Source organism: Neolamprologus multifasciatus, chromosome 7, assembly GCF_963576455.1.
Source record: "Neolamprologus multifasciatus chromosome 7, fNeoMul1.2, whole genome shotgun sequence".
Classification (NCBI taxonomy): domain Eukaryota; kingdom Metazoa; phylum Chordata; class Actinopteri; order Cichliformes; family Cichlidae; genus Neolamprologus; species Neolamprologus multifasciatus.
This window is the reverse complement of record NC_140445.1, coordinates 60,077,518-60,092,611: the sequence shown is the minus strand read 5'-3', so window position 1 is coordinate 60,092,611 and position 15,094 is coordinate 60,077,518. Positions and strand designations below refer to the sequence as shown.

Genomic DNA, 15,094 nt, shown 5'->3' with positions numbered 1-15,094 from the left:
AGCTATTTATAAGACATTGTGAAAAAACCGAGGTATATGCCTGATGCACAGCTTTTGTTCACAATAATCTCGGTGTAACGTGTAGTAACAGAGCAACCTTAAATACTGTCAATAAACATGAACTTGGTGTATGTCTCTTTAAAGACGATTTAAATGACATGCTCCTCCCTCGCCACTCGTCATCATCTCTCGCCGCTTGTGCTCCTGCTGTATTAAAAAAAAAAAAAGCTCAACTGAAGGTTAGTTTTGCGGACAGCTTCTGTTGAGCTGCTCGGTGTTCAGATGCGCTGGTTTGGCTTCGGCTTCAACGCCTTTGGACAGATATGTGTCCAGGAAAAGTCAGGCAGAGGAGAAAGTAGCAGCGCGCCCCACCAAGTCAAAGTAAGTCACCCAGCAGAGCTCAGCAGTCACGTGGATAGAAGTGGATGCTGCTTGAAGACAAGTCAGATCAGAGTGAGCTGGAGTCGAAGAGCATCTTTACATTTAGAGGGTGAGTGTATCAAAGACATCGCCTGAGTCCTGAGGAATAACATGTCTTTAATACATCTATTGCATTAGCTTAGCTCTTGTTTTGTTGTTTGTTGTCTCTGTCAGGAGACAGCTGCCTGAGCTTGGCAGGTTTTGGGGAATCGGTCTCCAGCGAGGACTGTGGTATTTCTAAAATAGAGAGCCATGGTTGTAAAGATGTATTCATCAGTGAATCGCACTTGACCCTGGCCTTCCCAGACAGGATTGAGACCTGGGATCTGCAGAAGAGGGAGAAGAGTCCATCATGGAGCATGGATATAAAAACCGACGCAGAGGGCTCTGGTAATGTGTATGCTAATATCTTATCTGCCTAGACAGACATTAATAATGATGTATGAAATTACAGAGTCTCAATATTACTTTTTATTTATTTATTTATTGTAGATGTGAATTTGCCATTGGTCCCTGGGGGCTACATTGCCTTAAAGCCTCCCTTCTACTGCACCTTACCAGGACACCTGAAAGCCAGGAGCCTAGCACTGGGTGCAGAGCATGCCGTTCTTCTTACCGCCACTGGAGCAGTGTACAGCTGGGGACTGGGAAGGTGGAGCCACTTACACATATAGCTTTATTGAACATATGAGAAGCATCAGTTTCATGCATAAACAACAATCAACAAACAAACGAACAAGCATAAGTTAATCTTCCTATGCGTGCGTGTGTTTATGTAACAGCCATGGTCAGCTGGGGCATGGCGTGCTCACCTCTGAGGAGGAGCCCAGAATAGTGGAAGCACTCTGGGGGATGCCCATGACCCATGTGGCTACAGGAGGCTGGCACTCAGCTTGCATTAGTGGTAAATGTCAAATAAAGATTTGGACAAGTTACACTCGGTTTGAAAAGGATTTGAAGAGGATCTTTTTTGTTCTTAGATGGGGGTGACCTTTATGTGTGGGGCTGGAATGAGAGCGGCCAGCTTGGACTTCCTTCTCGAGGTCTGAGGAAATCTCAGCAGAAAACTAGTCAACAAACAGGTCTGTCCTGAAATGTGCACCCCTTTAAAGAGTTCTATTGAAGAGGCAGTTTTTACATCCATTTTGAACCACTGACCTTATCAAACAGGAGAATTCTGCTGTGATACCAGCACACCACCAGATGAAAAGCTAAAGGAGGAAGAGGAGCATGAAGATGTGTTCATATCAATCCAGGCGTTCCCCGCTCTGCTGGATGTCTCTTCATCATGTGAAATCGGAGCAGTAAGCTGTGGTTCCCGCCACACAGCTGCAGTAACAAGTAAGGAATCTCTTCTGACAGTTGTTTTACCGGGATGCACATTTTCTAGCAATCATCATGTCACAATTTCTTATTTTCAGCCACTGGTGACCTCTACACTTGGGGATGGGGTGAGTTTTGGTTTTAGAAATGTGTTACATCTAAGTGAAATACTCACAGCAGCATCATTCAAATCAAAGTGAACGCCAAGATTTTTGGCATCTTTGCCTTTATTACCTTTACAGGGGAATACGGCCAGCTTGGACACCAAACAGTAACTAGTTCGGATGAGCCGCAGCGTGTGGAGTTTTTCAGGGCTGAGCAGATGCGTGTGCTTGATGTGGTGTGCGGGACATGGAACACATTTGCTGCTGCTGTAAAGGAGGAAGTAGCTTGTGCTGAAAGTAGCACAAAATGCACTTGTTAAGCACAGTGAACTTTGGACAACAGTTGTAAATTTCTCCTACAAACACAAAGAATTAACTAAATTTATTTGTTCATTTTTTTTTCTCTATAAAAAAACTCAACTCATTACTTTTTGGTGAAACTTTTATTTTTTCTTCAAACAGATGTTTAAAAAGGGTTTATATTTGACAAATGACATAAAACAGTTAAGGCAGCAAAATCCACAGGTAAATATAATTTAAGGCAAGTAATTAAAATTGTTCTGATTTAAAATTATACACTAAAATTAAAAAGGTGCATGCATCTCCAAGGTCCACTGGAAGTCTTCAGAGCACAATCTTGAAGGAACTGTGCATAAATCAAATGAGAATCAATTGGACACTTATAAATGCAAATAATTATTGGTGTTTGGAGCAGCTGGATTTCTAGTTACCTGACGAAATCTGGTGACCTTGAAATGACGTGCTGAAACTCTGAGAGGTTCACAGTTCCGTCCTTGTCGATGTCTGACTCTTCAAGAATCTAAACAACACGCAGACACGGAAAAGAAACACATTGTTAGGCTTACTGACACATCAGTATACCACCCCACACGCAGTTTATAACCACCCCTTACAACTTTAAAGACAAACTCAGTAATCTCACGTTGCTGATGAGCTGCTTCATTTCCGCGGAGGAAAGTTTTGCATCGTTTGTCTCACCAGTTAAGCAGTTAACCAGCTTCTCCAGATCAGCACAGTCAAGGGTTCCATCATCATCAAAGTCTGAAAGCAGTAGACTGGTTAGCATTATGTAGACTGACATATTTGCGTGCAAAAATAACTATATCACTTTTTATCAACTTTTTTTTTTTTTTTTTTTTTTACCAAATATGCGGAATGCATAGTGGGATTTGATTTCCAGAGTAGCAGAGTCGCTGAAGGCACTCAGAAGATCCAGGAAGTCCTCAAAAGTGAGGCTTCCATCTTTTTGTTCAGAGGTTGAGAACACCTGGCAGATTCTTTTCTTGAAAGGGTTGGACTGTAACGGGAATGAGTACAAAGGTCAGAACAGAGTACCAGCCACTGAAGCACTTCCTTCAGAGCATGAATTACAATATAATCCCATAAACATAGAAATCAAGCATTAACACAAAAAACAAAACATTAAAACAATGTAATGCATATGTTTTGTTAAAATCTTTTCACCTTGAGCTCAGGCAGGGTAGTAATCCTGTCCATTGGTACTCTGGCATCTATTTGTTGTTTTTCATGTTTCTCAAGCAGTTCTGTGAATCTCTTGTGAGCACTGCAAAAAAGAGGAAAATATATCACACATTACAACAACCAGCAGAAGACAAAAAATTTTTGTTAGTATGATGACTTGCAGCTTGTCACTTACAGAAGAATTTCTTGTTTTGTCAGGAAGGTCAGCTCCTAAAAATATATGTAAGGATTAGTCCTTTAAGAAGTTGAAGAGCTTCTTGTTCAAATAAACGGGCATCTTCTTAATTTAACAAGAAAAATAAAAGCATATAAAAAGTGAAACATCAAACCATAATAATTAGTTTTCAAACTGAGCTTTAAATGAACAACAAAACAAAGACAAGACAGCCCGGACCCACTCAGTGCGTACCTGATTTTAATTACTGAAGTTGTTCAAACAGGAGATAAAAGGATGACACATATATTTATGAATACATTTTCTCTGAGTTTAGTAACCCTCAGTTTAACAATAAGCGCTTCTTTCGTCTTCCAAAACAAAGGCAAAGTAAATGTAAGCATTAGTGCAAAGACAACAATCACTTATTAACATAAATTTGTAACTTTTACCCCCAAACGGATGTTTTTAAAGAGTCTGAGCAACAGTATTGGTTGTTATTAGGCTAGTGACCGTAACTGGTTTTTAATAGTATTTCCACAGACGTTACATATAATCAATACGAATTACATCAACTACAAATGTAAATAATACTGGTTATTTGAGCACCAGGACGCTTATCATTTTATTTCTCCTTTGAAACGTCAGGCTAATATAGCTATTACGCTCTTCCTTTAACGTTATTACAGGGCGTAAAAAACACTTCCACTCGTCCATTAAGGAAATAGGTAAAGTTTGCCTGTGGAGACTTTGCTTTCGGGACTTACCTGATATTCTGAGAGCGACTCTTTCGAAAGTTGACTCGCCGTAGTTCCCATGTCAAATTTTTCAACTCCAAATTGTACTTTGCCGTAGTTACCAGTAACCCGCAAAACTACTGAACGGCTAATGTTTTCTGCTTCGCTTACTTCCGGTTTCTGACTAGAAGCGTCCTCCCCTTGTCGGGTGTAACCTAGCGGTTTCTATAGTGACGTATATGCAAAACCTTAAAAAAAAAAAAAAAAGTGGCCTTTTTTTTCTTTGGAAAGTTTAAAAAAAGGAAAAACTCAGTTTGGTTCTTGTTCACAATTTTGTCATCATTACTTGATTTTCGTTGAGATAACAAAATAAAAGATGACACAGACTGGAAGTGGGTAAAGGTCGTTGATGAAATAAGGATACTAAAAACACTTTTATAAGTAAGACGTCAGCAGTGAAATGTACTCAAGTACAAGGAGTAGCTTTTATTTTCGTAGCATAAAAATAAAGCCCTGTGAGTCCTATTATTGTGGGGTCTCTAGTGATAGAATCACTAGCATCACAGTAGATTGTATTACTCTAACCGGTCCAACCCAATTCCACATATTACCAAAGAAGACAAAAATAATGTTTCCTTTCTTTATTTGTATAACTACGGTTATTCTTGACTTTCATAATTCATTAAATTACACAGCATCTTTTTCTGAAAAAACAAAAACAAACCCTCTAATACTATCACTGATCTGCAACCCAATTAATTATACTTGCAACTACATAATCATAAATACAAAACAAACATTACAAACATATGTTAAAAACATATAAAATATTATTGCACAACATTTCTATGGTCCTGGGTATTTACTGGACACATTTATGTCATAATCTAAAAATAATAGTAATCCAATCAACCCTACTGTATTATTTAAAAATAATAATAATAAATTGTTTCCTTAGCTCACAAAGGCTTAATTTATTCTCTTTGAAGTTGTTTAAATTATTATTTTAAAAGTGTATTTAAGCAAAGATATCAAAATGATTAATTTGCAAAAAACATCACTATTTATTTTCAGAATATTTTGAAAGTTGCTTAAATTAATATAAACCGAGACTTATCTGAAACTGAATGAGTATTCAGTATGAGGGTGACTACTATCTTCTCACAGTCCAAAGATATGCAGCAATCAGTGGGGTTAGGTTAATTGGTGATCTTTAAAGTAATAGTGTGTAAAATCTCACCACTAGATGTCTGTAGATTGCAGTCAAATGAATTCTGTTTTCTTACCCCTCCCAATCCACGTGCATAATTGTAACTATGGTGGCTGCTATAATATGACAAACTTGTTTTAGTCAACCAATGGAGATCAGAAACTTAAAACTTAGACTGTACCATAATATTAGCTTATAGTTGACTGTTGTTGTTTAGCTGGCTTATTGTCATCTGTCTGGACACAACAGGATTGCATGTCAAATCTGCTGACAAGAAGAAATTGTGACAATATCAGAAATAAATAAGCACATTTATCCATGTTTTCATGTGTTTTCAGTTCAGGAGATGGGGCTTGAGGATGCTTATTCTGTTGTCTCTTTTCTTTGTGTTTTTGCTTCTTTGGTGAAGGGGACCCCTTCTCAGATGATAAAACATAGATACTTCATATCTCGAATCTCAATTTACCTCCATGTTTTCTTCTCCTCCATCTTTGGTGTATAACCTGACCTGGACAAATCTACTTTTGTCACGTTTTTTTTTTTTAATTTGTTTTTTGTAATTTTAATACAGAACGGAATTTTTTTTAATGTGTCAGTTCTTATTTAACCATTCCTAAACTCCTCCAGAAATGTTAAAAAAAAAAAAAGCAAACATAGATGTAGAACTATGGTTTTGAGATTAAAAGTGTTCTTGCTGGTTTTCCTACCTCCTATAAAGTAATATTGTCTTGTCTTTTGTCAGCATAAATAACATAGGTGAGAGAATTTTTTATAAAGTCAACCCAAAGCATACATATATGTTTGTCCGACATGTTCAGAAAGAAAAAAAAAGAAATCTTTGGCATAAATATGATGTACATGTTTAATCAGGTTACTTCCCCAAACAAAAGACAGAAAAGTACAGGGACATGAGACTAACTTGTCAACTTGTTATACTCTGACTCTCATGTCAGGCAAAAGACAAAAACATATCTGCATGTGTTTTATCCCAGCAGGGATAACCTTAAGCAATACAGAATTCCAGAGTCTCTGGATTTGTGTGCTGCCTAAAATTGTTTTCCTTTACATAAATAAAGACATTTGAACCATAAAGTTAGAAACTGATACATCATAATTCATCAGAATGGTTGTTCACCAGCACGAGCTATTAATAATAACTTCTTTTATTGCATTCGTTTTACAAAATATGTTTTGATTTGAACTCAATCGACAAAGAACATCTTAAAACAAAATTGAATGTATTCTATTTTTATAAAAAAACCAAAAAAAACCAAAAATGAATATCTTCTCCAAATTTCAGGAGATGATTATCTTAACGTGGGGCAAGCTAGGCTCCTGGATTTGTCTCCCAGTCTGTTGTATCTAAAGCAAAAACAGAGGTAAAACAGCATGTAAAAGTGTGCAGGTGAGGTTTTAACATGAATTTTTGCGAAAGAATTCTTGTAGCTGATGGTGTGTTTAATCTTAAGTGTTACCTGTCATTTTTGTTCCCTCTCTGGTCTCAGCTGGAACCCCAATCCCGTACTCATTCTCTCCTGTGACTCTAAAGAAATAGATTCCTCCCTCCTCCAGGTCGGACACCTTGTAAGACAATCGGCGACACTTGTCAGTCAATCTTATCCATCCTGTTCTGCTGATGTCTCGTATGTCTACAAGGTAGTTCTTCACAGGAGACCCTCCCTCATTCTCAGGAATGTCCCAGGTAACAGTGGCAGAGTTCTTAGTCACATCTTTAACTATTATATGAGCCGGGGGACCAGGTGAATCTAAAACCCTCACATTTAGGGTCAAAGAGGCAGATCCAGCAGCATTTCGCAGTTTGACAGTATATTTGCCAGAGTCATCACGTGTTGCTCGTTCCACTGTGATAGAGGTGGCAGAGCTCGTGGTGTTGATCATTCCTCTGACGCGCAGATCAACATCTGCTTTCTCCCATGACACACTGGGAACAGGTTTGCCTGTGAAAGGCACCGTCAATGTGAAGGAGCTGCCACATTTAACAGGCAGAGTCTTTCTCATCTCAGGGTTAATGTGAATCTCAGGCTTCTCCTCTCGCTCTGTAGCTACTTCAGGGTCTGTTTCTGGGCTAGGCTCACTAATACCAACTTTATTTATGGATCTGACAGTAAAAACATATGCTGTCCCCGATGTGAGTCCAGTTACTGTAAACTCTGTCCTATCTGTGTTCTGAACAGCAACAGTCCAGTCTTCTTCTGTTGATTTTCTGAATTCAACTTTGTACCCTGTAACTGCCGCTCCACCGTCAAACACCGGTTTGCTCCATGACAGAGTGATTGAAGATCTGGATGAATCAATTATAGTGGGCTTTACTGGAGGGGAAGGAAGAAACTTTGGATCCTCTGCCAAGGCGAGTGGGCATGGCAAACTTGGTTCACTTAGCCCAGCAGCATTCTCAGCAAAGACTCTGAATTCATACTCAGATCCCGGATGCAGACCAGAGGCTTTGACTCGTAGGTCATAGACTGGCTTCTTATTGACCCGGACCCAACGGATGCCCTGCTTCTCCCTTTTCTCTACAATGTAACCGCTGATGCGGCTGCCACCATCAGAGGCGGGCGTCTTCCAGCAAACAGTCATCACTTCATTGGTTGCACTTGTGACCTCAACATCTGTTGGAGCAGATGAGATGGTAAAAGGATCCATGGCCTTGACTGGGTCACTTTCCAAAGTCTCACCCTCACCATATTTATTGACTGCCCTCACCCTAAACAGGTATTCGTTTCCTTTGAGAAGTTTGGTTATCTTGCAAGTAGTTGACATCATGTCACCATACACAAGAGTCCAGGCAACACGGCTGGTTTCACATTTCTCAACAATGTAGTACATGATCTCCGCCCCACCAGTCTCATGAGGAGTTCCCCATGAGAGGGTGCACTTTTCTGCTGAAAGTCCAGAAACTTCAAGGGGTCCAGCAGGTGGACCAGGCCTGTCTAGTACTTTGCAGGTGATAGCCTTAGATGTGGTGCCCCCTGTATTCTGGAGAGTAAGAGCATACTGCCCAGAGTCTTTCCTAACACTTTCTCTGATAAGCAGAGAGGTATGCATTTTTGTTGCGGTTATTTCAACTCGTCCTGTGGTGCCAATATTTCTACCATTCTTCAGCCAAAACACTGTAGGGTTGGGACGGCCTGAGATGACAGCTTCTATTCTTAGGGGGTCTCCTGCTTTGACAACCACTACCTGTTGAAATTTGTCTTCCAAGATAATTTTGGGTGGCTCTACATTGTGCTGTGCTGTGACAGGTCCAGTTGTTTCAGAGGGTGGACTGAAGAGCTCCGCTGCATTCTTTGCAATAACGCGAAAGTTGTACTGTTCACCCTCCGTGAGGCCAGTCACTTCAAAGAAGGTGTCCAATAAGTTTGTGAAGTTACACTTAAGCCAGCAACTATCGGGCTGTTCTTTACGCTCAACAATGTAACCAGTTATTTTAGCTCCACCATCATATTCTGGCTTGTCCCACGAGAGAGTTACTGAAGTGTTAGTTATATTGGTGACAGTGAGGTTGCCTGGGGGGTCACACTGGTCTCTAGCTGCTACAGGATCAGATGGCTTGCTACAGGGTCCAACACCTGCCATATTCTCTGCACACACCCGGAACTCATATATAAGACCCTCCTCAACACTTGTCACCTTATACTGGTTTTCCGTCACTGGGCTTTTGTTTAATTTTTTCCACAGAATACTGCTTTGATCTTTGCATTCAATATGGTACCCAATAATAGGGCTGCCGCCATCACTCTCCGGTTTGCTCCAAGCAATGACCATAACAGACTTTGAGGCCTGCACAACATGAAGATTGGATGGCGAGCCAGGTGGCTTGAAGGGATACTGAGCGACAACAGGCTCTGACTCAGTGAATTGGCTCTTTCCATAGCGATTCTCTGTAGCAACACGAAACTGGTACTCAGTGCCTTGTGCCAGACGGGAAATTTTGATTGATGTTCTTGCAACTGTAGCTGATACACTCTGCCATAATGTACTGCCTGTATCTCTTTTCTCAACAACATAATTAGTGATTTGACATCCACCAGTGTAATGTGGAGGCTGCCATGACAGAGACACAAAGTCAGCACTGACATCATCAACACTGAGGTCTGCTGGAGGACCAGGCCTTTCAAAAACATTAACAAATATTTGAGCAGAGGTGGTTCCAACGGAGTTGGTCAGGGTCACCTCATAAACACCAACATCTATCCTGGTTGCATCTTTGATAATGATCTGAGATGACGTGTCAGATGTGCTCACGTTTACTCGGCTTGTCTCTTTCAGTGCATTGCCGTCTTTTTTCCAGGCTGCTGTTGGTGGTGGTACCGCTTTAAATGGAACATCGATCTTTAAATCATTTCCTGCCTTCACACTGAATGTGTTGGACAGCAGACTGATCATAGGCTCAGTACTGGTATCCTTTACTATCACAGGTGCCAGCAGGCATTTTGGCTCACTGTTTCCCTTCTCATTCACTGCACACACTCTAAAGAAGTACTCTTTTCCTTTTGTCAGGCCATCAATAATTGCATCGAGCGCTTTACTCTCTGAACATTTTGTCCACGTGTCATCTCCCTTAGCTTGCATTTCTACAATATAACATGTGATTTTGCTTCCTCCATCATGGGCTGGCTTTTCCCAAGCGAGTCTTGCACTACTGCATGTGACATCGTTGAGTGTGATCTTGCCAGGAGGCAGGGGCACCTCAGAGACTTTAATAGCTTGCGTGGTTTCTGCTGGCAGCCCAGTGCCAAACTCATTCACAGCCAGGACACGAAAATAATAGAAGCATCCTTCCTGTAAATTGTCGATCTTATATGAATTCCTCATGCAGTTGTTAAAGACGCTTGTGAATGCTTTTCTAGTCTCCTCTCGCTTCTCTACAACGTAGTGCGAAATCTTTGCTCCTCCATCAATCAAAGGTGGCTCCCAGGAGATGGACACAGAATCCCTCTTTACATCCTTTACCTCCAAGTTTGTTGGTGCGCTGGGAGAGTCCAGAACTTTTACATTGATGAATGCTGACTTGGAACCACAGCAGTTTGAAGCCGTCAACACATACTTCCCAGTATCATTTCTGTTGACATTTTCAATGAGTAGCACAGTGTAGGAGCTTGTTACCTCGATCTGAGCACGCTCACTGAGGGTGTCACCTTCCTTTGACCATTTAACCTCAGGCTCTGGCCTTCCTCTGATGGTAACAAAGAGATGTAAAGTGGAACAGACTCGAACGCTGACAATCTTCCTCAAGGCAGCGTCCAGCTCAATCTCTGGTGCCTCTACTTTTTCGGCTGCAACCACAGACCCAGGTAGATCCACATGGTCTCCGACTCCAGCAGCGTTTATGGCGCGAATACGAAAATTGTACTCTGCATTTTCTCTCAGTCTTTTCACAGTGTAATTTGTGTCCTCTACACCTGCGCTTGGTGTGCATGTAATCCACTCATCATCTGTTGCTTCTTTCATCTCTACTACATATCCACTGATGGCGGCTCCTCCATCATAGATTGGTTTTGACCAAGTCAGAGACACAGTACTGCTAGAATAGTCTGTCATTTTGGGGTTGGTTGGTGGACCAGGCGGGTAAGTAGCTTCACATACTTTTATATATTCACTTGGATCACTGGGAGCACCCACACCAGCTGCGTTTTCTGCAAGTATTCTAAACTGGTAGTAATGCCCCTCTGTGAGCCCAGTACATCGGAAACGCAAATCATTTAGTCTTCTCTTGTTGCATTTAGTCCACCTGACACCTTCTTTGTCAAGTTTCTCCACAATGAAGCCATCAATCTCTGAACCTCCATCAGTCTCAGGCCTTTCCCATGTTAATGTTACAGAGTCACCGGTAACAGCTGTAGCAATAGGTGTAGAAGGTGCACTTGGTGGTGTGAAAGGATTTTGTGCAATTAAGGGGTCTGATTCCAAAAATTCACCAACACCATATTTGTTCATGGCAGCAATTCTGAATACATATTCTTTGCCAGGTACCAGTTTTGTTACTTTGTAACTGAGAGCTTCAACATGAGCTTCAACTCCTGTCCATGTAACACGACTGGTCTCCCTTTTTTCAATGATGTAATGAGAAACAGTTGCACCGCCATCATTTAAGGGGGGATTCCAGTGAAGACTGCATTTCTCTGCACTGATAACTTTTACCTTCAGTTGTCCATCAGGAGGACCAGGTCTATCCAGGACCTTCAAATTTACTGGGACAGAAGTAGTTCCACCAATGTTAGTGAGGCTTAAGAGAAAGTGTCCCCCATCTGCTCGTGTACAGTCCCTGATAGTCAGGGTTGTATGCGTGAGAGTGGTTTTGATCTCCATTCTTGGTGTGACTTTGTCGATTTCTCTTCCTTCTTTCAACCATGTTACTGCTGGAAGAGGCTTTCCAAAGTAATCAGCTTCAATGACGAATGTCTCTCCAGCCTGAACAACTGTAGTACTCTTGAACTTAGGATCAACTGATGCTGTGGGTCCTTCAATAACATCCTGTGCAATGATGGTTACACACTCTGAAGGTGGACTCCAAACACCAGCCCCATTCTTAGCAGTTACTCTAAATTCATAACTTTGTCCTCCTGTCAGACCTGTGACTGTGAACTGATTCTCAGTAACATTCGTAAAGTTTGCCTTCATCCACCTGCCATCCGGGAGCTCCTTTTTTTCTACAACATAGCCTGTAATACTGCTTCCACCATCATACTTGGGCTTTGCCCACTGGAGTGTAATGTTCTCTCTCGTAATGACAACGGCTTCAGGTTTACCAGGTGGATCACAGGGGTCTCTTGCCACATAGCATTCTGATATCCTGCTAGATGGGCTGAGCCCTGCAATATTTTCAGCAAAGGCTCTGAATTCATATTCAATACCTTCTTCAAGCCCACTTGTTTTGAAGCGAGCATCCGGTATAACAAATTTGTTAAGTTTGGTCCATAAAATGCTGTTCTTTTCTTTGCGTTCAAGGTGATAGCCAATGACAGGACTGCCTCCATCTCTGACTGGAGGCTCCCATTCAACCACCATGCTGTACTTTGTAACAGTGGAAACAAAGGGGGTGCCCGGGGCAGCAGGAACACTGAATGGATATTGCGCAACTACAATGGGTGATGTGATTGCAGTACTTTTTCCATATCTATTTTCTGCAAACACTCTGAATTGGTATTCACTTCCTGTCTTCAGCTTGGTAACTTTGATTGTGGTTCTTACTGTAGTTGCAGAAACAGTCTGCCACTCCATACTTGTAGATTCCCGTTTCTCCACTACATAGTTGTCAAGTTGACAGCCTCCTGTGTATTCAGGTGGCTCCCAAGAGATGGTAACATAGTCTGAACTGACTTCATCAATCCTGACAGGTCCCGTGGGAGGGTCTGGCTTTTCAAGAACAACCACGGTGATTTCTCCTGGATATTTTCCAGCACTGTTGGCTGCAGTGACAGAGTACTGACCAGAGTGCTCCCTGATAGCATGTCTGATATGAAGGACTGTTAATGACGGTGTGGTTGAAATCTCTAACCTTGATGTTTCTTTTACTCCCTGGCCATCTTTTTTCCATTCAACTTTTGGTGCTGGGTTCCCAAAGACTGGGACCTCTACTTTTAACTCTTCACCATTCTTGACAGTGAATGTTGTAAAAGTAATCTGGAGTTTTGGCTTAATAGCATTTTCCTTATCTGTGATGGGGGTGGGTTGGACATTTGGGCTGATTTCTCCATTTTCTGCAGCAGAAGAAGGCTGGCCTGTAGTGCAGAATAACAAGCTATAATTACAATTTATATATATGTGTGTATGTATGTGTATATATATATATATATATATATATATATATATATATATATATATATATACACACACATATACACATATATATTTGACTGGAAATGACATAGGTATCTCCTAAAAGATAATAAGACGATGTACAAGAGGCATCATTGGCATATTTCTCAGCTTTTATGTACAATTTGTATTGTACATTGAAGAGATCACAAAATTATATGTCTGAGTATTTTCTAAAACTAATCTACTGTTTTTACACTGTTAAAAACTAGGGATGCACCGATACCGATACTGGTATCAGGTATCGGGGCCGATACTGTAAAATGTGTGTGTACTCATACTCGTATAAGTTAACCGATACCATGAACCGATACCAACTTATTTCATTAATCAGAGGGTGGCTGGTCATTTCTGTTGTAGTTTTTTAGATTGGCCACTAGGGAGCCAATTATTATTTTATTTATTATTTATTTAATAATAATAATTTTGTTTGTTTGTTTACAATATGGACACTCTGCAATAATTTAAACGTTTATTTTATTCGCAAACCCAATTTGTATTTATTTTATTCCAAACAGAAGTGTTTATTTATTATTCTGAAAGCTCGAGACAGTGCCAATAGTTCAGTGATATTTTGTAAAATTACAATGTGGAGACTCTGCAATAATTTAACAGAAGTGCTTATTTTTCACTTGAAATTTTTTTGTGGTCATTTTTATTAAGATTTTATTTTTTATCGACAGGGAATATAATAAAACCTGTCTTCCAGTTAATTGTATTTGTGTGTGTGTGTGTGTGTGTGTGGTAGAAGTATCGATTTTTGTACTCTGTATCGGCAAGTACTCAGATCCAAGTATCGGTATCGTATCGGTTTGAAAAAATTGTCGTTGCATCCCTATTAAAAACTAACACTGTACTAGTTATTTAAGCTTATTTAAGGCATTTTAATCAACATATGAAACAAACTGATCTTGGGAGAAGCATCCTTCTTTTATATACTTCAACACAAAGATATGTTAATGGAATTTATTATTAATAATTTGTTGAACATTTTCTAACTTAACTTTATAACAAAGTATGAATACATGCAATCTATGCACCGCAGAGACAGGATGAATGTGCAACATACCTTCAACAATAACAGTGGAGGGTGACTGGGAAACCTCAGTATCCCGTGTCATGTCTATATTTAGAACGTGAGCTTCATCTTCTGCTTTCTTTCCTATCTACAAGAGAGAGGGGTAACTTTTAATGTTAGTGAAAATGAGATTAAATATATACATTTAAATAGGAAAATACATTTTATCTTGTTCCAAGATTATAATATTGATTTGGTTATTTGGTGGCTTAAAGTCTGTATTAAATTTGTTACAGAAAGCCCTCTGTGTGAGTTTTAAACAAGAATAGAAAGTAGGCTATCTTGCTGAGTGAGATGTGTGTAACCGAAACACTTGAAGGTGTTAAAAATAACTACAGACATGGCCAACCAGACTGCCAACTGCTCCGACGAACACATTAAAGCTGTATTATTAGTTAAGTCTTAAGGCTCCCATTTAACATGCAAACAACAACATGCACAGAAAATATAAATAACTCAACTAAAAGGACATTTGAAGATCCCTAAATGCTTTCTGTACTATATTACAATAACTTTTAAGATGACTTTCTTACCTCATTCTTGTTTTCTTCCATTGTTTCTCTTAGTTAAACTGAAAATTTAAATCCCTTGTTAACCAGTTTGTTGGTAAAGATGCCCAAAGTGCTGTGAGCCCCAAACGTTTAGGACACAGATACACAACTCTGCCAATCACTGCCTGCTTTATCTGCAAAAGCCTTCAGTGACTAAAATAAGCATGGCGGTGGA

The 15,094-nt window shown here is 40.2% G+C and overlaps 3 protein-coding genes across 4 annotated transcripts; 1 reads left to right on the top strand and 2 right to left on the bottom strand.

Moving 5' to 3' along the window:
- Window positions 1–178: 178 nt before the first annotated feature.
- Window positions 179–2,496, top strand: rccd1 (RCC1 domain containing 1). 2 transcript variants are annotated; one of them, XM_085166920.1, is made up of 8 exons: window positions 179–490; window positions 595–810; window positions 913–1,072; window positions 1,203–1,324; window positions 1,401–1,502; window positions 1,591–1,761; window positions 1,842–1,871; window positions 1,952–2,138. In XM_085166920.1, exons 1-8 carry the CDS (start codon window positions 283–285, stop codon window positions 2,020–2,022), a joined length of 1,080 nt encoding a protein of 359 aa, XP_085023046.1. In that variant the 5' UTR covers window positions 179–282; the 3' UTR covers window positions 2,023–2,138. The 2 variants fall into 2 exon arrangements, with proteins under 2 accessions (XP_085023046.1, XP_085023045.1); XM_085166919.1 differs by having other exon boundaries at window positions 182–490; window positions 1,986–2,496.
- cib1 (calcium and integrin binding 1 (calmyrin)) lies at window positions 2,272–4,405 on the bottom strand. Its single transcript, XM_085166923.1, has 7 exons — window positions 4,272–4,405; window positions 3,526–3,560; window positions 3,333–3,432; window positions 3,012–3,165; window positions 2,791–2,909; window positions 2,579–2,667; window positions 2,272–2,493 (listed from the first exon to the last, which is right to left on the bottom strand). Exons 1-7 carry the CDS (start codon window positions 4,320–4,322, stop codon window positions 2,472–2,474), a joined length of 570 nt encoding a protein of 189 aa, XP_085023049.1. The 5' UTR covers window positions 4,323–4,405; the 3' UTR covers window positions 2,272–2,471.
- Window positions 4,406–6,705: 2,300 nt separating this feature from the next.
- Window positions 6,706–15,056, bottom strand: LOC146515754 (titin-like). The gene is made up of 4 exons (XM_085166915.1): window positions 14,902–15,056; window positions 14,360–14,456; window positions 6,927–13,193; window positions 6,706–6,813 (listed from the first exon to the last, which is right to left on the bottom strand). The coding sequence occupies exons 1-4, from the start codon at window positions 14,920–14,922 to the stop codon at window positions 6,779–6,781; spliced, it is 6,420 nt and encodes a 2,139-aa protein (XP_085023041.1). The 5' UTR covers window positions 14,923–15,056; the 3' UTR covers window positions 6,706–6,778.
- Window positions 15,057–15,094: the final 38 nt, after the last annotated feature.

Bases quoted from the DNA above. Each gene is read 5' to 3' on its own strand.
- rccd1 (XM_085166919.1), top strand. From the start codon at position 283: ATGCGCTGGTTTGGCTTCGGCTTCAACGCCTTTGGACAGATATGTGTC. The intron at 1,325-1,400 runs GTAAATGTCAAA...TTTTGTTCTTAG, and splicing joins GCACTCAGCTTGCATTAGTG to ATGGGGGTGACCTTTATGTG. The intron at 1,872-1,985 runs GTGAGTTTTGGT...TTACCTTTACAG, and splicing joins CCTCTACACTTGGGGATGGG to GGGAATACGGCCAGCTTGGA.
- cib1 (XM_085166923.1), bottom strand. From the start codon at position 4,322: ATGGGAACTACGGCGAGTCAACTTTCGAAAGAGTCGCTCTCAGAATAT. The intron at 3,166-3,332 runs GTGAAAAGATTT...TTCCCGTTACAG, and splicing joins CTACCCTGCCTGAGCTCAAG to TCCAACCCTTTCAAGAAAAG. The intron at 2,494-2,578 runs GTAACTAGAAAT...ATTTATGCACAG, and splicing joins AGGTCACCAGATTTCGTCAG to TTCCTTCAAGATTGTGCTCT.
- LOC146515754 (XM_085166915.1), bottom strand. From the start codon at position 14,922: ATGGAAGAAAACAAGAATGAG. The intron at 14,457-14,901 runs GTAAGAAAGTCA...TCTCTCTTGTAG, and splicing joins TGGAAGAAAACAAGAATGAG to ATAGGAAAGAAAGCAGAAGA. The intron at 13,194-14,359 runs GTATGTTGCACA...TCTGCACTACAG, and splicing joins CTCCACTGTTATTGTTGAAG to GCCAGCCTTCTTCTGCTGCA.